The sequence below is a fragment of the Lithobates pipiens genome, unplaced genomic scaffold (genome assembly GCF_037356315.1).
Source record: "Lithobates pipiens isolate NorthernLeopardFrog02 unplaced genomic scaffold, aLitPip1_a1.2 Scaffold_13, whole genome shotgun sequence".
In the NCBI taxonomy this organism is placed as follows: domain Eukaryota; kingdom Metazoa; phylum Chordata; class Amphibia; order Anura; family Ranidae; genus Lithobates; species Lithobates pipiens.
The window spans coordinates 539,486,539-539,509,589 of NW_027507718.1; the positions used below are offsets into that span (position 1 = coordinate 539,486,539).

Here is a 23,051-nt window from a genome sequence, read left to right on the forward strand (position 1 = left end):
AATATTCCCCCAGGAGAAGTTTCAAACTAGTGATGGACGAACTTCCGACGGGACGTTTCTCGAACGCGGACCGCGAACACGGCCGATAGTTCGCAAACCGGAACATTCGTGGCGGGCCCCATTGACTTCAATGGGAGGCGAACTTTGCAAACCTACAGGTCAAATTTGCAGCCACAAAATAATTAATAGCTGTGCAAACATAGTCCCACCACATGGCCAATGACATAACACATGTATGAGGTGAATTTGGGATCGACAACTACAAGCATTCTTTTTTTATATGGGAAATTGTTGTGACAATTCAGGACTGTGGAGCGCATGAAGGCAATGGAGGAGAGGGAAGGTCAGGGTAGGCAAAGAAGAGGGTGCAGGAGATGATCACCAGCAGAGTGACATACAGCAATGACACCTGCACCGTGATAGAGTGATCTGACAGCAGCATCGTGATAGAGAGCACTGACATCAGCAGCGTGACATAAAGCACTCACACCAGCACCGTGATATACAGCACTGACAGCAGCACTGTGATAGAGAGCACTGACATCAGCACCGTGATATACAGCACTGACACCTGCACCGTAAGCAGCCCCAGGAGGATGTCAGCATAGCACAGGGATGGTGGGAGCCCCTCATAATAAGCAGCCCTAGGAGGATGTCAGCATAGCACAGGGATGGTGGGAGCCCCTCATAATAAGCAGCCCCAGGAGGATGTCAGCATAGCACAGGGATGGTGGGAGCCCCTCATAATAAGCAGCCCCAGGAGGATGTCAGCATAGCACAGGGATGGTGGGAGCCCCTCATAATAAGCAGCCCCAGGAGGATGTCAGCATAGCACAGGGATGGTGGGAGCCCCTCATAATAAGCAGCCCCAGGAGGATGTCAGCATAGCACAGGGATGGTGGGAGCCCCTCATAATAAGCAGCCCCAGGAGGAAGTCAGCATAGCACAGGGATGGTGAACTTTACAAACCTACAGGTCATATTTGCAGCCACAAAATAATTACTAGCTGTGCACACATAGTCCCACCACATGGCCAATGACATAACACATGTATGAGGTGAATCTGGGATCGACAACTACAAGCATTCTTTTTTTATATGTGAAATTCTGACAATTCAGGACTCTTGAGACAATGGAGGTGAGGGAAGGTCAGGGTAGGCAAAGAAGAGGGTGCAGGAGATGATCACCAGCACCGTGATATACAGCACTGACACCTGCACCGTGATAGAGTGCACTGACACCAGCACCGTGATAGAGAGCACTAACAGCAGCACTGATACCAGCAACTTGCTGTTGGGCCCCAAAAATATGACACCGCTCAACCTCTTCAAACAGGAGGGTACGGGCATATAGTAAGGTGTGCTTTTTAGGTTGTGATTAGCAGACTGTACCTCACTCAACCCTATATACTGTAGTACACTATACCTTACCAGTCCTTATAAGGACCTTTGTGGAACTAGTAGGTTGTGATTAGCAGACTGTACCTCAGTCCCTATACTGATAAAGGACTGCTGCAGAATTGGGCAGCAGTCAGCAGTAGTGCACCTCAACCCTATATATTGTGGACCTATACCAGTCCTTAAGGAATAGCAGACTGTACCTCACTCAACCCTATGTACTGTAGTACCCTATACCTTACCAGTCCTAATAAGGACCTTTGTGGAACTAGTAGGTTGTGAATGATTAGCAGACTGTACGTCAGTCCCTATACTGATGAAGGACTGCTGCAGTATAGGGCAGCGGTCAGCAGTAGTGCACCTCAACCCTATGTATTGTGGACCTATACCAGTCCTTATAGAATAGCAGACTGTACCTCACTCAACCCTATGTACTGTAGCACCCTACACCAGCTTACCAGTCCTTATAAGGACCTTTGTGGAACAAGTAGGTTGTGTGTGAGTGATTAGCAGACTGTACGTCAGTCCCTATACTGATGAAGGACTGCTGCAGTATAGGGCAGCGGTCAGCAGTAGTGCACCTCAACCCTATGTATTGTGACTGATTAGCAGACTGCAGCAGAAGGGCAGCAGTCAAGTATAATATTCTTTCTATATTTGGAAGAAAGAATATTATACGTGTACAAGCCTATTACCATACCACTGATACCAGTCCTGAAAAGAACCTTTGTGGACCTAATATAGTAACAGCTACTGATTAAACTGACCCTCACTGCCTCACACACAGCTTCCTGCCTGTCCCTATATAAACTGACAAAAAAGAGGCTGCTGGAACAATAACTGGAATAGCACTTTTGTGGACCTGATAGTAACAGCTAATGACTAAACTGACTGTCCCTGCAGCACACACCGTCCTGTCCCTTTCTCTAAACTGACAAAAGACACTGAGACTGCTGCAACAATCAGTAGCACAGCAAACCTATATACACCTAACACCTATACCAGTCCTGAAAAGAACTTTTGTGTACCAAATAGCTAGCGATTTGGGTCACTGCAATCTCTCCCTATAGTGACAGAAGAAAGAATGTAAAATGGCCGCCGGATCGGGTGTATTTATAAGTTAGGGGGAATGTCCAAGTGTCCATGTGCTGTCATGTCTCAATTGGCTGTCCTGTACCCCATGATGGATGTGTCATCATAGGTCAAAGTTCTTTTACACAGTAAAAACACGGAAGTCCGCCGGGCGAACGGCGCCAATAGTCCGTCGAACGGGCGGACCGCGAACAGCCGAAATTCGCAGCGAAACGACCGCCGGGCGAACCGTTCGGCCATCACTATTTCAAACCACGTCAACGAATTCATCCGTGACTACATAATCAATCTCTCATTCCCAACAGCCTTTTTTCTGGGAGACCCTCAGACGAATGGGATTCCCCCTGGTCTTCATAGAGTGGATTAAGGTCCTTTATCGTGACCCCACCTCCGCCATCAGGCTGGGGGGGGGAGGGGCTGTCACAATCTTTCCGTTTGTCGAGAAGCACAAAACACAAGACTGATCAACAAAACAAAACAGAACAAAACAGGCGGCAGATATAATTGCCGGCTCGTTATACCAATAGACTCGAGACAAAATATATACCTGTCTTTGAGGACCGCAGGCAGCCGATATGGACACAGATTAACCAATCGCGACTACAGGATAAAACCGTAGACTAGATATTAAAACTGTCTTACCGTTTTCTTATCTCTAGATCTAGAAAAGAGATTTTCTCATCGCTGATTTCCCAAGACAATTTAATATTCTTATTGTTGGTATTTAAATCGTGGCCAAAATCCACCAAACTCTCTCTGTCACCAGACCACATAACGATCAAATCATCGATAAATCTTTTAAATAATAATGTGTGTGGTTTTTTTTCTTGTAAAAAGCATTTTCCTCCCACCGGTTCCCCACACTGGGTGTGTATTTGGCACCCATCGCCGTCTCTTGTATCTGCTGAAAGTATTCCTTGTTGTACCAGAAATAATTACGTTCCAAGCTGTATTTCAGACAGTTTAACGTAAAAACGTCTTTGGACTAATTTTAAATGACTAAACTCTCTCAAGGCCCATTTAGTGGCTTTTATGGCTTCTTGATTGGTTGATAATGGTATATAACTGTAGCGCTGGCTCCTGACGAGCAGGCGCTATATGTTTTTCAAAGTTAAACTTTTCTGAAACCACAGTTGGGTTTCGGGGCTAATTCTCTAAATTTCTGGTTTCAGTACCAGTCCAGCTGGGTTGCACTGGGTTCTCCTTGACCGCAGGTGTCGCTGTCACCGCCAGCAAGAGTAAGAACGCAGTCTAGCTGGGTGTATTGAAGGCCACTGTTCTTTCCGAACCAGACCAGTGGGCGTGTTCTGCTGTGCATTCTGGGAGGTGGTATTTAAGGTACCGACATCACGTGCTTCAGGGTCTGTTCCAGAGAATATCTTATGTCTGTTCGGTTCTGGTGGTCCTCCTGACCAGCCCCATGGCCCTCCTGGCCTAGGGTGCGGAAACATGCATTTCAAGTCTCGGGGCTGGCTAGCCCAAGGCAACGCAACTGCAGGGACAGGCCTGAATGGATTTTGGGGGCCAATTGATCCAAAGGAGGTCCAGAGCCGTCTCATCTAAGGGAGAGGCCCAGCAACTGGAGAAACCCCAGGGGAGGACTCTTCAGGAAAAGGCCGTGCGCAAGGCTGGTTTCTCTGAAGGAGCTTGGAGGCTCAGTTGAAGGACACTACATGGATCTTCACTCATACGGTATCGCCGGATCGGCTGAGAGATACTGGTACCGTATGATAGCTCTTTAAATTTGTCTATGTCCCTCAGTTACGCTCAAGTCTGTGGCAGAGACTTTGCCTAACACCCTACCGGCTGCTGGGCCTAGTGAGAGGAGGTCTATCCGGGGGATGTAAAATCCAGCTGTGAAACGGTTGCTATTCTCTGGATTTTTCCTATAAGAGACTTTATCATTTTTTGCAGTCTAAAGTACCTGAACTTACCCCTAACCCTCTACCCTAAACTGAGAGACTCTGTTTCTGGTTCAAATAAATAACCCAAAAGAGGATCCAGTGTCAGTCTCCACATTTCTTTGGGCCATCTACTACGGGAACCCTAGAGAAGCAGTCAAGAAGGTAACGGTAACAGTAAGCCCAATAAAACCAGCAGCTCCTTCAGGGGTCAGTGCTACATAACGATGCAACATCAGCTGTTTCTAGATAAATAGGACCATCAATCAAACAAATCTCATTCAACAACTGTATAAGATGTTTTGTATCCTGAAGATAGGATTTAGCTTTTCATACTACAGGCTGCGAGAACCGATTTATATATTCACCTATTCTTGCCCCTACAGAGTTAATCCCATTTACAATGGGTCTCCCCCGGTGGATTGATCTCATCCTTCTGAATTTTTGGGAGTGTATATATGACTGGGATTCTACATGTATCAGACCGAAGATATCTCCCTTCTTTTTTATTTAAAACACCTTAATTCAGACCCTTTTCAAGCACTTTACGCAGTTATTTTTTATATCTCAAGTTGGATTAGTCATTTTGACATGTGCTTTCATCCAGTAATTGTCGGTTTAGTTCTTCTCTGTAGGCTTCCTTTGATTGTACCACTATTGCACCCCCCTTATCCGCAGGCCTCATCACTAGATCTCTGTTCTAATTTTTTTATTCAATTTTTGAGGTCCCCAGGATCATATGTTCTTCTAATTTTCAAATCCTGAAGATCTCTTAATGCCATCTTCTGGAATACCCCCGCATGTCCTTCATTCCCAATTGGGGGATTGGAAAGTGACTTATTTCTAAAGCCCCGTACACACGACCGGACTTTTCGACATCAAAGGTCTGACAGAACGATTCCGGCAGACCATTTGATGGTGTGTGGGCTGCAGCGGACTTTTGATTTGCAAAAATCCGTCAGACTTTAGAAATGGAACATGTTTCAAATTTTTCCGCCGGCACTCCGCCGGACCCAGTTCCTACGGAGAAATCCGCTCGTGTGTATGCTAGTCCGACGGACAAAAACCGACGCGAGGGCAGCTATTGGCTACTGGCTATGAACTTCCTTATTCTAGTCCGGTCGTACGTCATCACGTTCCAATCCGTCGGACTTTGGTGTGATTGTGTGTGGCCAAGTCCGTTTATTCGGAAAGTCCATCAGAACTCTGTCAGAACTCCGTCAGAACTCCGCCGAAAGTCCGTCGGACCTAGTTCCTTTGAAAAGTCCGGTCGTGTGTATGCGGCATAAGAGAGCTACAGTATATATAATATCATCAGCTTAAATATTCTTCTTTGTTGTATTTTTTCAAGGTTTATTCATCATATATTCTTGACATTAAAACTACGGGTACATTTATGTATATCAACATAAGTATTACATTTATTTAAATTATTTTTTGGGGCGAAATCTAAACCTTTATCTAACACCTTTATCTCCTGTTGTGTTACTTGTACTCCACTAATATTCACAATACCATCACCCACTATTCTCTTTCTCTTTTTGATTCCAGCTCAGCATCCTCTCCTCGATTTTCTTTTATTCTACGTCTGGAATCTGGGGTCCTTCTGGTTCGTTCTTCCCAATCTCATCCCCTTGGGGGTTTCCTGATACTTCTCTTCCTCCTGCTTTGTATCCTTCCCTGATCTGGGGTTCGGGGTTTGTCTGGGGGTTCTCCTGGACCCCCCTTTCCTGATGATAATGCCTCAGAGATTCTCAGTGTCTCATCTCTAAAAAACACAGTGGGGTTCTATCAGTATTCTGTTGAAATCTTCTTTCTTGATGATGCCTCGGGGTTCTCCTTCCTTCATCATCTCTTCTCAATGGTTCAAACCTATTGTGTAAAGGCACAGCGTAATAACTATCATGGGTCGGTCCGTACTAAAGCAAGAACGCAGAAGAGCGGAAAGAACATGGAGAAGAAATTCCACCGAGGAAAACCTATTTAACTACAAAGGTCTGACAGAGAATTATCGGAAAGCAATCTTCAAAGCCAAAAAGGACCACTTCTCATATACAATCTCAACGGCCGCAAACCAACCACGGGAACTGTTTAAACTGGTTAATCAATCAATGAATCCGGTGTGCCTAGAACCCCCAGAAAGCGAATCCCAGGATTACTGTGACAAACTGTCAGATTTTTTCATCGATAAAGTCAAAACCATCAGGGAAACAATTTGTCAGAAGAAAACATCAGACCTCAGCAAGCAAATGCATAAAGAGGATGTCCGCACCAACATACCGCAACCGCCAAAATTTTCACTATCCCCAATTACCGTAGACACCGCAAAAAACATCATTAATAAACTACGTGACAGTACCTCACCTATTGACATCATCCCCACAAAACTACTGAAAGAATGCTCCGACATCGTGGCTCCAACCATAACCCACCTCATAAACCGATCATTCCACGAAGGGATTGTTCCCAGCATCCTCAAACAAGGCATCGTCAAACCTCTACTCAAGAAACCAAACCTGGACCCTCAGGATCCAAACAACCGTAGGCCAATTACAAGCCTCAACATCATTTCTAAGATCATGGAGAAAGCTGTAGTACATCAGCTACAACTTCACCTGGATACTCACAAACTCCTGGACCCGCTGCAATCAGGCTTCCGCCCGGGTCATGGAACAGAAACAGCTCTCCTCAAGATTTGGGATGACGCCCTCGAAGCGGCAGATGACGGAGAGCCGTGTCTCCTCGTACTGCTAGACCTAAGTGCAGCGTTTGATACAGTAGATCACAATACTCTACTCGTCCGCCTCACAGAAGTAGCCGGAGTCCAAGACATAGATCTCCATTGGTTCGCGTCCTTCCTAGGAAATCGGTCACAGACAGTGAAACTAGGAAAATTCCTCTCCGAAACTCGGGCAGTCACCTGCGGAGTCCCTCAAGGCTCTCCGTTGTCACCCGTTCTCTTCAACATTTACATTCGCCCACTCCTTCAAATCATCAGATGCTCAGATCTCTGCTTCCACTCTTACGCTGACGACACGCAACTTTATTTCCGGATCAATGGAAAAAAAGATCACCAACAACAACTTGAAAACTGCCTCAAATCAATAGAGGACTGGATGACCACCAACTCCCTCCAGCTGAACCAATCAAAGACAGAGCTTCTTATCTTACACCCAAATCATAAGCCCGCAACCAAAACCTCCTGGTCTCCACCAACCGTCTTTGGGCAGACTATCTCCCCAAAGACCAAAGCCAAGAGTCCCGGGGTTATTTTAGACGCACAAATGTCAATGGATGCGCAAATAGGAGCAGTAGTCAGTCGATCTCACCATCTGCTGCGCATGCTTCGCAGACTCATCCCTTTTATCCCAAAGAATGACAAAGCAGTGGTAGTTGGAACAATCATTAATTCACGACTGGACTACGCAAACTCGCTTTACATAGGATTACCACAATATCAACTTGCGCGATTACAACTGATCCAAAACACGGCGGCAAGGCTGATAACAGGAAAAAAACCCTGGGAATCCATTTCTCCTTCACTGAGGAGCTTACATTGGCTAACCGTAAAAAATCGGATCACGTTCAAGACCCTTTGCCTCACCCACAAATGCGTGCATAGAGAAGCTCCGCAATACCTAATGGAGAAAATAAATCATTACACACCAAACCGCAGTCTTCGATCAGCCAACAAAAACCTCCTCCTCGTGCCCAAAGCCCGGTATAAATCCAAGGGGGATCGGAGATTCGCTGTCCAAGGGCCTCGGCTATGGAATGCTCTACCAATAAACATCCGCCTGGAAGAAAATCACCTGGCTTTTAGGAAAAAACTCAAGACCTTCCTCTTTTAGCAGATGATCAAAGCTCGCCACAGCGCCTAGAGGCGATTCAGTTCGCATTGTGCGCTATATAAGTATTTCATTCATTCATTCATTCATTCATTCTCTTCTATCATCATTATGATGATCTCTATAATAAGTTCTATAATTCCTCCATACTGGTGTTGGTGATCTTCTTCCATAATATGGTTGTTAATAAGGTCTTGATTGATTATAGCCATTATTTTGCCAATAAGGTTTCTTCCAATTGGTCTTCCACCTTGGCTTCTGATTTGGGTTATGTAACGGCACCCCTAATATAAAGGGGGTTAACGCCGTTTACGATGTTCCCTCTCCTAGACACACATCCACTCGCTACCAATATCCACAGCTAAACGACCCTTTCCTATAGGAGCCGACCCCTCTGGCAAAAAGACGAGACGCACTCTGTCTCTTCTGTAGTAGGAATGAATTTATTATTGAGAAACATTGTAACTTTATACACAATTCAAGGCACATGCTTTAACATGAACAAGGGCCCAGCTCCACCCACACATCCCAAGACTCAACACCTCATCCTGACGTCTGCTAGGCTTCAAACGATCCCACCCAATACACATCTTTTCACAAAGGGTTGGCAGCCAGTCTGTCTGGCACTTTACAATACACACAAGGACAGACTTAAATGAACAATAGAAATGCAAAACAACTTAATTCCTCACAGCAATGATACTTAACCCCCATATACAGTATACATCCAATCTATATACAATGTATATACAGCCTTGAATATGGCTATCACAGACCATATCGGGGGTTTCTTTTATTTACCCTGTGTCCAAAGTGACCCCACTGTCACAGGTTATTATAGATGTTATAATCTCTGTGTGTCTCATTAGTGGGTTGAATCCCTCCTTTTCTTCATTCACAATTGTCGTCTGTTAGATCTTCAGCTCTTTCTCAGAAGAACTAATAGTAGAATTCGTAGTGGTCTCATCCAACTTATTTTGCTATTTGAAAATGAAATCATCTTCAAAAGTCTTTAATATCCCTTTGATATTTTCTCTTTTTTTTCTAGCTGCTGTTTCTTTATATTTTTGTTCCATATTTCTATTCAGTTGTTTAGCTAAAGCAATAAACTCAGGGAGTTCCGTAGATGGCTCTAGGCCAGTGATGGGGAACCTCGGCACCCCAGATGTTTTTGAACTACATTTCCCATGATGCTCTTGCACTCTGTAGTGTAAGTGAGCATCATGGGAAATGTAGTTCCAAAACATCTGGGGTGCCAAGGTTCACCATCACTGCTCTAGGCCAACTTTCAGTTCTGAGATTTTTGTATCTAGCTTCCTTATCCTTCATTGTTTTCTTTTTATCAAAAATTCCAATTGTTCTAAACCTTTATTATAAAAAAATTAAACCATTCATCTGTCGATTCCTTATCTAGCGATCTATCATTATTTGGCACATCCCATCTTAATCTCCTAGGCATTCATTTATCTTTAATATATTTCTCATGGGTAGCGATAGCCCACCATGCATTCATCTTTTTCTCAATTAGGTGTCCCATTTTTCTAAAACTGTTCTCAATATCTCCTAATTGATTAGTTTCTTGTTTTTCAAAGATGTTATCTAGATCAATGATTCTATTTTCTAAAAAAACTGAAATTCCATGGTTGCTGCACAAGTGAATAAGAGATAATATAGATGAAAACAGTGACAGTATACTAATGCGCAACCCAAATAAGTATGGATCAATGAGGGGCTGCCAACATGAATAGGTGTTCCCACACAGTGACAATACGTTCCTCTCAGATGGCCTTCCTCCCAGTTGAGTTGGTGATAGGATATACCAGACTAATAAATGTTCCTCTCAGACAGTCCTCCTCCTTGTTGGGTTGGTGATAGGTTGTACCAGTTTTATAAATGTTCCTTTCGGGCCGTCCTCCTCCTTGTTGGGTTGGCGATAGGTTGTACCAGTCTTATAAATGTTCCTCTCAGGCAGTCCTCCTCCTTGTTGGGTTGGAGATAGGTTGTACCGGTCTTATAAATGCTCCTCTCAGGCAGTCCTCCTCCTTGTTGGGTTGGCGATAGGTTGTACCGGTCTTATAAATGTTCCACTCAGGCAGTCCTCCTCCTTGTTGGGTTGGCGATAGGTTGTACCAGTCTTATAAATGTTCCTCTCAGGCAGTCCTCCTCCTTGTTGGGTTGGTGATAGGTTGTACCGGTCTTATAAATGTTCCTCTCAGGCAGTCCTCCTCCTTGTTGGGTTGGTGATAGGTTGTACTGGTTTTATAAATGTTCCTCTCAGGCAGTCCTCCTTCTTGTTGGGTTGGTGATAGGTTGTACTGGTTTTATAAATGTTCCTCTCAGGCAGTCCTCCTTCTTGTTGGGTTGGAAATAGGTTGTACCAGTTTTATAAATGTTCCTCTCAGGCAGTCCTCCTCCTTGTTGGGTTGGTGATAGGTTGTACCAGTTTTATAAATGTTCCTTTCAGGCCGTCCTCCTCCTTGTTGGGTTGGTGATAGGTTGTACCGGTCTTATAAATGTTCCTCTCAGGCAGTCCTCCTCCTTGTTGGGTTGGTGATAGGTTGTACCGGTCTTATAAATGTTCCTCTCAGGCAGTCCTCCTCCTTGTTGGGTTGGAGATAGGTTGTACCAGTCTTATAAATGTTCCTCTCAGGCAGTCCTCCTCCTTGTTGGGTTGGAGATAGGTTGTACCAGTCTTATAAATGTTCCTCTCAGGCAGTCCTCCTCCTTGTTGGGTTGGCGATAGGATGTACCAGTCTTATAAATGTTCCTCTCAGGCAGCCCTCCTCCTTGTTGGGTTGGCGATAGGTTGTACCAGTCTTATAAATGTTCCTCTCAGGCAGTCCTCCTCCTTGTTGGGTTGGAGATAGGTTGTACCAGTTTTATAAATGTTGCTCTCAGGCAGTCCTCCTCCTTGTTGGGTTGGCGATAGGATGTACCAGTCTTATAAATGTTCCTCTCAGGCAGCCCTCCTCCTTGTTGGGTTGGAGATAGGTTGTACCAGTTTTATAAATGTTCCTCTCAGGCAGTCCTCCTCCTTGTTGGGTTGGCGATAGGATGTACCAGTCTTATAAATGTTCCTCTCAGGCAGTCCTCCTCCTTGTTGGGTTGGCGATAGGATGTACCAGTCTTATAAATGTTCCTCTCAGGCAGTCCTCCTCCTTGTTGGGTTGGCGATAGGATGTACCAGTCTTATAAATGTTCCTCTCAGGCAGTCCTCCTCCTTGTTGGGTTGAAGATAGGTTGTACCAGTCTTATAAATGTTCCTCTCAGGCAGTCCTCCTCCTTGTTGGGTTGAAGATAGGTTGTACCAGTCTTATAAATGTTCCTCTCAGGCAGTCCTCCTCCTTGTTGGGTTGGAGATAGGTTGTACCAGTCTTATAAATGTTCCTCTCAGGCAGTCCTCCTCCTTGTTGGGTTGAAGATAGGTTGTACCAGTCTTATAAATGTTCCTCTCAGGCAGTCCTCCTCCTTGTTGGGTTGGAGATAGGTTGTACCAGTTTTATAAATGTTCCTCTCAGGCAGTCCTCCTCCTTGTTGGGTTGGAGATAGGTTGTACCAGTCTTATAAATGTTCCTCTCAGGCAGTCCTCCTCCTTGTTGGGTTGGCGATAGGTTGTACCAGTCTTAGAAATGTTCCTCTCAGACGGTCCTCCACCCTGTTGGGCTGGTGATAGGTTGTACCAATCTAGGTCGCTCCTACGGGGGTAGCGCTACACAAACAATCGCACAAGCATGGAAATTGCCCACCCTCAAGCTTGCTGAGCGGAAGGGCTGTGTATAGGGTACACTCATCAATGAAAAACGGATAGCTATCCTTAATAACACACTTGTCAAGTTTCTAAAGGTTTGGAATCCCTGGCTTGATTATTATCCACCCGCCCCTAGCACACTTCACGCCTACTGAACTTGTGAACTAGAGCCACTGCAATCACCCACCTCAATGTGTTGGCCTCTGGAGCACCTACCTTTCTCCTTCCCTTTTCCCTGCCTTATCTCCCCTGATCCTACTTCCTTCTCTTGTCTCTACTCCTTCTTCCTATTTCTTCTACCTTCCTTTTCCTCAACTTCCCCAGTACTTTATGTGGGAGGGAATGCTGATACTCCCTCAGCTTACTTTGCTTATACGCTTGCTACCTTTGTGGTTACATTTTCAGCTATCAGAGACATTGTAGATATTTGAATATCACCTCTCATTATGTGAGAAATGGAATAAAGCTGTCCAAATTTGTTATGTGCTCTCACTTGTGACTACTGCGGACAGTCCACTATATGTGAAGAAAATTGTTGCTCTACATAAAGATGGCCTAGGCTATAAGAAGATTACCAAGACCCTGAAACAAGCGTCATTTCTTCAATGTTGTCACATGAAAAAAAAATATATATATTTACAAAAATGTGACTGAGGGGTGTACTCACTTTTGTGGGATACTGTATATGCACATAGTAGTACCGGAATCAGTGACATAGTTTGTATTTCAATATCACTGATATATATACAGTATATATTGATTACATTTCATTCTTTTCTTTCTGGTGTTTTGTACAGATGATGTCCCTCTCTCTGGAGTCCATACCTCTCTTATACAAGAAAGGACTTTGCTCACTTTGGAAGCCACAGCTTGGCATTGCATGTTATTATTGAGCTTATGATCTACCAAAACCCCCAGATCTCCATCATTGATTCCTCCAGATCCTTCTCCACTATTGATTCCCCCAGTTCCTTCTCCATCATTGATTCCCCCAGATCCTTCTCCACCACTGATTCCCCCAGATCCTTCTCCACCATTGATTCCCCAGATCCTTCTCCATCATTGATTCCCCAGATCCTTCTCCATCATTGATTCCCCAGATCCTTCTCCACCACTGATTCCCCAGATCCTTCTCCATCACTGATTCCCCCAGATCCTTCTCCACCATTGATTCCCCCAGATCCTTCTCCATCATTGATTCCCCAGATCCTTCTCCACCACTGATTCCCCAGATCCTTCTCCACCACTGATTCCCCCAGATCCTTCTCCACCATTGATTCCCCCAGATCCTTCTCCATCATTGATTCCCCAGATCCTTCTCCACCATGGATTCCCCCAGATCCTTCTCCATCATTGATTCCCCAGATCCTTCTCCACCATTGATTCCCCAGATCCTTCTCCATCATTGATTCCCCAGATCCTTCTCCATCATTGATTCCCCAGATCCTTCTCCACCACTGATTCCCCAGATCCTTCTCCATCACTGATTCCCCCAGATCCTTCTCCACTATTGATTCCCCCAGATCCTTCTCCATCATTGATTCCCCAGATCCTTCTCCACCACTGATTCCCCAGATCCTTCTCCACCACTGATTCCCCCAGATCCTTCTCCACCATTGATTCCCCCAGATCCTTCTCAATCATTGATTCCCCAGATCCTTCTCCACCATGGATTCCCCCAGATCCTTCTCCATCATTGATTCCCCAGATCCTTCTCCACCATGGATTCCCCCAGATCCTTCTCCATCATTGATTCCCCAGATCCTTCTCCACCATTGATTCCCCAGATCCTTCTCCATCATTGATTCCCCAGATCCTTCTCCATCATTGATTCCCCAGATCCTTCTCCATCATTGATTCCCCAAATCCTTCTCCACCACTGATTCCCCAGATCCTTCTCCACCACTGATTCCCCCAGATCCTTCTCCACCATTGATTCCCCCAGATCCTTCTCCATCATTGATTCCCCAGATCCTTCTCCACCATGGATTCCCCCAGATCCTTCTCCATCATTGATTCCCCAGATCCTTCTCCACCATGGATTCCCCCAGATCCTTCTCCATCATTGATTCCCCAGATCCTTCTCCACCATTGATTCCCCAGATCCTTCTCCACCATTGATTCCCCCAGATCCGTCTCCACCATTGATTCCCCAGATCCTTCTCCACCACTGATTCCCCCATATACTTCTCTATCATTGATTTCCCCAGATGTACTCCCCCTAGTATGTATGATGCATAGTCCTAGCCCCCAAGTGCATAACTTTACATTTATCTACATTAATCCTCATCTGTGACATCGTCGCCCAATTAGACAGAGCACTGAAGTCGGCTTGTAATTTGGAGACATCCTGTAAGGAGGTTATTGCACTGCATAGCTCGGTGTCATCTGCAAAGACGGAAATTTTACTTTTGATCCCAGACCCAATATCATTTATAAAGATATTAAAAAGTAAGGGTCCCAGCACTGAACCTTGGGGTACACCACTGATAACCTTACACCATTCAGAGTAAGAATCATTAACCACGACTCTCTGAATTCTGTCTTTTAGACAGTTTTCTATCCATTTACAAACTGATCTTTCCAAACCTGTAGACTTTACCTTACACATGAGCCGTGTGTGCGGAACTGTATCCAACGCTTTTGCAAAATCCAAGTATACCACGTCCACCGCCACCCCTCTGTCCAAGTATACCACGTCCACCGCCACCCCTCTGTCCAAGTATAACACATCCACTGCCACCCCTCTGTCCAAGTATATCACATCCACCGCCACCCCTCTGTCGAAGTATACCACGTCCACCGCCACTTCTCTGTCCAAGTATACCACATCCACCGCCACCTCTCTGTCCAAGTATACCATGTCCACCGCCACCCCTCTGTCCAAGTATACCACGTCCACCGCCACCCCTCTGTCCAAGTAAATCATGTCCACCGCCACCCCTCTGTCCAAGTATACCACGTCCACCGCCACCCCTATGTCCAAGTATACCATGTCTACAGTCACCCCTCTGTTCAAGTATACCACGTCCACAGCCACCCCTCTGTCCAAGTAAACCACATCCACCACCACCCCTCTGTCCAACTATTCCACATCCACTGCCACCCATCTGTCCAAGTATACCACGTCCACAGCCACCCCTATGTCCAAGGTTTTACTTACCTCCTCATGAAAAGAAATCAGGTTTGTTTGACAACTTCTTTCTTTCATGAATCCATGCTGTCTGTTGCTTAAAATATTTTTATTTTCCAGCAAGAACGCATCTATGTGGTCTTTTATTAAGCTCTCCATTATTTTCCCAACCATAGAAGTTACACTAACATGTCTATAGTTACTTGGTAAAGACTTTGTTCCATTTTTAAATATAGGCACCACATTGGCCCTGCGCCAATCCAGTGGTACCATTCCAATCATTAACGAGTTCCTAAAAATTAGATATAATAGCTTTGAAAGGACAGAGCTTAATTCTTTTAAGATCCGTGGGTGGATGACATCGGGTCCAGGTGCTTTATCCACCTTTTTTCTGTCTAAATATTTCTCTACCATATCAATTTTGAGCTATTGTGGATCACTTGGGGCTGTGTCACTACCACCCACATTATAGACATGAGCTCCCCTATGCTCTTTTGTATACACAGAACTGAAGAAAGTATTTAATACATTTCCCTTCTCTTTGTCCCCAGTCACACACTCTAGATTATTGTGTAAAGGGCCTACATGCTCAGACCTGACCTTTTTACTATTAATATATTTGTAGAACTTTTGGGAGGTTGTCCTATCTTTTGAAATTTGTCGTTTGTTTTGATTTTTGGCGTCCTTGATTTCCTTTTTACATATTCTGTTATATTCTTTGTAATATTTAAACGATGATAGTGTTATTTCAATTATATATTTTGGAAAGCTCTTTTCTTATTGTTTACAACTTTTTTAACTTTGGCCGTGAGCCACGTAGGTTTTATTTTTTAGCTTTTTAACCACTTTCAGACCGGACCATTTTGCTGGTAAATGACCAGAGGTCTTTTTACACTTTGGCACTGCGCTGCTTTAACTGGTAATTGCGCGGTCATGCAATGTTGTACCCAAACAAAATTTGCGTCCTTTTCTTCCCACAAATAGAGCTTTCTTTTGATGGTATTTGATTGCCTCTGCGATTTTTATTTTTTGCGATATAAACGTAAAAAGACCGCAAATTTTGAAAAAAAATGATATTTTCTACTTTTTGTTATTAGAAAAATCCAATAAACTCAATTTTAGTCATACATTTAGGCCAAAATGTATTCAGCCACATGTCTTTGGTAAAAAAAAAGTCAATAATTGTATATTTATTGGTTTGCGCAAAAGTTGTCACATCTACAAACTAAGGTACGTTTTCTGGAATTTACGCAGCTTTTAGTTTACGACTGCCTATCTCATTTCTTGAGGTGCTAAAATGACAGGGCAGTACAAAACCCCCCCAAATGACCCCATTTTGGAAAGTAGACCCCCTAAGGAAATTGATAAGAGGCATGTTGAGCCCATTGAATATTTTATTTTTTTGCCTCAAGCGATTGAATAATGACAAAAAAAAAATTTTTTTTTTTTTTTTACACAAAGTTGTCACTAAATGATATATTGCTCACACATGCTATGGGCGTATGTGAAATGACACCCCAAAATAAATTCTGCTGCTTCTCCTGAGTACGGGGATACCACATATGTGGGACTTTTTGGGAGCCTAGCCGCGTACAGGGCCCCGAAAACCAAGCACCGCCTTCAGGCTTTCTAAGGGCGTCAATTTTTGATTTCACGCCTCACTACCTATTACAGTTTTGAAGGCCATAAAATGCCAAGATGGCACAAAACCCCCACAAATGACCCCATTTTAGAAAGTAGACACCCCAAGCTATTTGCTGAGAGGCATGTTGAGTCCATGGAATATTTTATATTTTGCCACAAGTTGCGGGAAAATTACAAACTTTTTTTTTTTTTTTTTTTTTTTCACAAAGTTGTCACTAAATGATATATTGCTCATGCATGCCATGGGCATATGTGAAATGACACCCCAAAATAAATTCTGCTGCTTCTCCTGAGTACGGGGATACCACATATGTGGGACTTTTTGGGAGCCTAGCCGCGTACGGGGCCCCGAAAACCAAGCACCGCCTTCAGGCTTTCTAAGGGCGTAATTTTTTGAGTTCACTTCTCACTACCTATTACAGTTTTGAAGGCCATAAAATGCCAAGATGGCACAAAACCCCCACAAATGACCCCATTTTAGAAAGTAGACACCCCAAGCTATTTGCTGAGAGGCATGTTGAGTCCATGGAATATTTTATATTTTGCCACAAGTTGCGGGAAAATTACAAACTTTTTTTTTTTTTCACAAAGTTGTCACTAAATGATATATTGCTCACGCATGCCATGGGCATATGTGAAATGACACCCCAAAATAAATTCTGCTGCTTCTCCTGAGTACGGGGATACCACATATGTGGGACTTTTTGGGAGCCTAGCCGCGTACGGGGCCCCAAAAACCAAGCACCGCCTTCAGGCTTTCTAAGGGCGTTACAGTTTTGAAGGCCATAAAATGCCAAGATGGCACAAACCCCCCCCCCCAAATGACCCCATTTTAGAAAGTAGACACCCCTAAATTTAGGGGTACACTAGTGAGACTAGGTAATAAATGGTGGGTGCCCTGAAACTATAAAAAAATAACTAACCAACCAGCGTCACCTGTAACAGTTATATGGTGATCACTGGTGAAAGGGTTAACTAGGGGGCAATCAGGGGGCTTTATGCGGTAGTATATGGGGGTCCCTGGCGCTATAAAAAGCTGCGGCGAACCTAAATACCTACCTGCCTAACTAGCGTCACCTGTGACACTAATACAGCGATCAGAAAAACGATCGCTTATTAGGCTGGGTTCACACTGGAGCGATGCGGGAACGCCACGAATGCGCGGCGGGTTCCCGCATCGCATGCCTCCCGGCGGCAGTTCACACTGCCCTATGCGAACTGCTGGGAGTGTCAGTGAAATGTTAATGACACCCCCAGATCAGTTCGCATATCGCAGTGCGATCTGCAAACTTGGATCGCATGGTGTGAACACCCATGCGATCCGATTCTGCTGCGGACCAAAAAAAGGGTCCCGTGCGAGTTTGCGGCGGGTGCGACACGAATTCAGCCATACTATCTGTATAGCTGAACTCGAATCGCACAGAGATCGGATGTGATTTGCACTGCAGTGCGGTGCGAATCACATCCGTTCTCATAAACCGCTGCAATGTGAACCCAGCCTTAGTGACACTGGCGACGGGGGGTGATCACGGGGTTAAACCTTTATTGGGGGGGTTAGGGGGGTACCTTAGAACTAAAGGGGGCTAACCCTAACTGCCCTAACAGTTATTAGTCACAAATGACACCTGCCGGGTGATCAGGGGGTTAAACCTTTATTAGGTAATAAATGGCGGGTGCCCTGAAACTATAAAAAAATAACTAACCAACCAGCGTCACCTGTAACAGTTATATGGTGATCACTGGTGAAAGGGTTAACTAGGGGGCAATCAGGGGGCTTTATGCGGTAGTATATGGGGGTCCCTAGCGCTATAAAAAGCTGCAGCGAACCTAAATACCTACCTGCCTAACTAGCGTCACCTGTGACACTAATACGGCGATCAGAAAAATGATCGCTTATTAGGCTGGGTTCACACTGGAGCGATGCGGAAACGCCGCGAATCCGCGGCGGGTTCCCGCATCGCATGCCTCCCGGCGGCAGTTCACACTGCCCTATGCGAACTGCTGGGAGTGTCAGTGAAATGTTACTGACACCCCCAGATCAGTTCGCATATCGCAGTGCGATCTGCAAACTCGGATCGCATGGTGTGAACACCCATGCGATCCGATTCTGCTGCGGGCCAAAAAAAGGGTCCCGTGCGAATTTGCGGCGGGTGCGGCGGGTGTGGCGGGTGCGGCGGGTGCGGCGAATGGCTGAACTCGAATCGCACAGAGATCGGATGTGATTTGCACTGCAGTGCGGTGCGAATCACATTCGTTCTCATAAACCGCTGCAATGTGAACCCAGCCTTAGTGACACTGGCGACGGGGGGTGATCACGGGGTTAAACCTTTATTGGGGGGGTTAGGGGGGTACATTAGAACTAAAGGGGGCTAACCCTAACTGCCCTAACAGTTATTACAGTCACAAATGACACCAATGCAAAAAAAAAAAAAATAAAAAAAAAAATTACATTGGTGTCACTGTGACTGGGGGGCAGGGGTAATTGGGGGGGTGATCGGGGGGTAAAGGGGGGGTGTGAGTGTGCCTGGCATGTTCTACTGTGTGTGGGATGTGTTGGTGCAACTCACTGATCCGCTCTCCTCCGTGTCGGAACGAAAAATACCGACACGGAGGAGAGAATACATCACTTCCTCTCCTGTGTTTACATTACAGGAGAGGAAGTGATGTCACCGGGGATTTCCATTCGTCGGGAGCGATCGCGAGGGGGTGGCCATGAATGAATGGCCGTCCCCTCGTCCGGGATCGCTCCCGAACGAAAACCGACCGCCGCAGGCACCGGGCGGGGGCCCGATCGGGCCCCCGACCCGCGGGAGGCAAAGGACGTACATGTATGTGCTTATGCCTGCCCGTGCCATTCTGATGACGTACATCGGCGTGCGGCGGTCGGCAAGTGGTTAAACGTATTGCCCTATACTTTGACTATACTTTGCAGGGAGATTACATACAGTCACTTTGAAGAATTCCCATTTCTGTTCTGTGCTCATCAGTGCCGATATTCCTTCCCATTCAAAGTCCTGGAGAGCAGCCCTCATCCTTGGAAAATTTGCTCTCTTAAAGTTAAGTGTTTTTATCTTTCCCGTATGTGTTTTTTGCTTACAGCTAACATTAAATGAAATCGTGTTATGGTCACTGTTACCCAGATGTTCCTTTATATGAATATTGGTAATAAGCTCTGCATGGTTTGAGATTTCCAGCAAAAAGGTTGACGGAATACTGGAATGGTTGCCCTGCAGGACGGGGGTTGTCTCCAAGCGGTTACAGCTAGAGGTTCCGCAGTGTATTGGTGATATATGTGGTGGAAGGTGGTGGCTCCGTCATTGACCAACAGATTGGGGTTGAAACAAGTTGTTTCACTTGATGTTTATATTTTATATATTTAATTTTATATTGGAGTTATTGTTTTATTAAAAGAGGCCGTTATGGCCATTTATACTACAAAAAGCATGGTGTGGTCTCATCATTTTATTTTATTTTATTTGATTGTGAGCTTTTCTGGTCCAAAGACCGATGTGACTGGGTCAATGTTCTCTGTACAACTCTCCGGAATATGTCAGAGCTATTTTAAATGATATGGTACGATATTCACGTGACTGTGGTCGGGGTATTAGAGTGTAAGTTCTTCTGGTATAGAGACTGATTTGAGCAATTCCTCCACTTCTACATTAGAGTTATAGATTTCAGATCTCACTGAACTTATTGTATTTTCTCTCTCTTGCTTATCTTCTTACAGCTGTGATCACCCGATGGGCCCAGAATGTGGAGGTGTTCAAGATACGTGTTCTGCACAATGTTGGTGTTTGTGTGCGTTTCTGTTTTTTATTACTCCTACCATATAGAACTTGAACATCTGAGGAGATCTCAGAAACTTCCCATTGCCATAGTGAAGATGAATTTCCAGGAATTTCCCATTGCCACAGACACCATTACAGCTCTGGATAGTCGAACATTTATCATCTCTCCGTATTATGAGCTTAGAGTTGGCCAATCAGTCCGGGTCATCGCCATCACCCATGTATCTGTGAAGGAACTCTACTGTATCTTCCATTGTTCCTCCAATCAGAGTGTCATCATGAAGGCACAAATAGATCATCATAGTGACAGATTTGGGTTCCCATATGGGACAACAGATCTCCTATGTGCAGAACCTTCCGGGTGTAATTACACTTATATGTCTTTCTCTTCAACTGTCTCCACAAATACAAGTCAGAACCTCCTGTTTGAAGTCAGGAACCGTCCACCACCGCCAATCTCCTCCAATTTCACCGTCTGTATTTCTACTTTGTATGGAAACTACAACAATGTCCTCCAGATGATCCAGAGTATTGAGATGTACAAGATTCTGGGGGCCTCTAGAGTCACCATCTATAACACCAACTGTTCCCAGGATGTAGATAAGGTGTTACGTCATTACATTGATGAAGGAATTCTAGATATGGTGCCATGGCCAATAGACCGCCATCTCCAGACAACAACAGAATGGCAGTATTCTGAAGGACTCAACGCTGAGATTGGATATTTTGGACAAACTGCATCCCTAAATGATTGTCTATACAGGAACATGTACAAAAGTAAGTTTGTTCTCCTCAATGACATTGATGAAATTATTCTTCCAGTCAAGGACTGGGACTGGTCATCACTGATGGAGAATCTCCAGAATAAACACCCAGATACAAGTGCCTTCCGCATGGAGAATCACGTCTTCCCCGCTTCAGTCAACATCTCTGGATTTGACATGTGGTCTCACGTTCCCGGGGTCAATATTCTCTCTCATGCTCTCCCTGTAAGGTGGCTATACCTCAATAACCGTAAAATGATTGTGAATCCCCGAGACATATTTCAGACCTCCATCCACTTAATTATAAAACAAAGAAGGAATTGGCAGAATATTGGACAAGATTCGGCCTTTCTCTTCCACTGTAGGAGCGAGACCGGTGTCAATGTAAAGGACCTTGCTCCAGATGATGATAGGTTGATGAGATACAAGCGGTCCTTAGTGCCCAATGTAGATAAGGTGATTCAGAAACTTTTCCCTCGGGAATAGCCCCCGCCTCACCCCTCCCCCATATATCGTGTAATGTTGAGTGAAGACTGGAAATCTGTGTGTACGTGACTCCAAACTCAACATTTACCAATCAATGAGTTTATTTATTAAAGTGCTGGTGAATGTGGACAATGTGAAGGCTCATTATGAATGGACATCTATCAGCATATGGTCCTTCTCCATCACAATCTTACAGTTTTGCATTAGCTGACACATATATGGTGGTCCGAATGGCGCATTATCCATGTTTGCAGGGTGTGCAGGGCACACGGGGGCCCAGAGGAAAGGGGGGGGGCCCACTGTACCCTGACACTCACTGCCCACATCGATTAAAGTAGTGTTTCTAGGCTTCGGGAGCTTTGGAACTCGTTCTCAATCTCTTGCAGTCGGCAGCTGGCCACTTTTGCTGATACTTTTATTATAGTTCCGGCTGCCGCCATCGCCCATGCCGACTGTCTGTAGGCCCTGGCTGATGGGGATTGATATCATGATTTGCTCCTCTTGAGGGAGATCAGGCTTGTGAGAGCGGGAAGTACAAAAAAAAAGGGAGAGAAAAAAAAAAAGGGGGGGGCTCTCCCAAGAGGGTCAATTAGGACACTAAGATTGCTTTAAATGTATTATTTTATTATGCAGAAAAAGACGCACAACAATAATTTGATGAGACAAAGGAAACCAGGTATGTACCTCACCAATAGATTAAAAAGACAACGTTGTCGTGTTTAAAAACTGGGGGATGCAGCTGCACATGCACACACACTCACACTTATATGCACAACACAATCATCAAAAATCACAAATGGATGGAATTAAAGTCCTCTGGATGAATTTGTTATTCCTTAACCAAAGAAAGGGCTTTTGGTGATCCACATCTGACCGCCATATACTGCGGGAAAAATTGAATTGCGGTCCAAAGCAATATTATAAAGATATGTAGCACTTACCCCCCCGAAGGAGCTGCTGGTAATTAATTGGGACTGTACTCTGCTCTCCCCACCCTCCCAATGGTTTGGCTCAACCCACTTGACCCAGCTGTGTAACAGTGTTGGTGGTGCGAAAACCCAATCACAAAAGACAATGGAAGGATCATAGATTACATGCACTTTACCTGTGTTGTCACCTTGGTATACACTGCTACTCCTGTCTGGAGAATGAACAAACCTCACAATAGATTGTGTTAAACCAGAATATAAGTTTGCTCTTGAACAGGTTTGAAATATTTATTAATTCTGACACAATAATGAAGCAAA

The 23,051-nt window shown here is 44.8% G+C and overlaps 1 protein-coding gene across 1 annotated transcript in view; it reads left to right on the top strand.

The window, feature by feature from the left end:
- LOC143975761 (uncharacterized) overlaps positions 1-22,206 on the top strand; it is a 69,653-nt gene extending 47,447 nt beyond the window's left edge. Inside the window, exon 2 of the mRNA XM_077478279.1 lies at positions 20,494-22,206. Within this exon, the coding sequence (XP_077334405.1) occupies positions 20,518-21,804 (1,287 nt within the window). The 5' untranslated portion in view covers positions 20,494-20,517 and the 3' untranslated portion in view covers positions 21,805-22,206. The remainder of the gene's footprint in view (positions 1-20,493) is intronic.
- Positions 22,207-23,051: the final 845 nt, after the last annotated feature.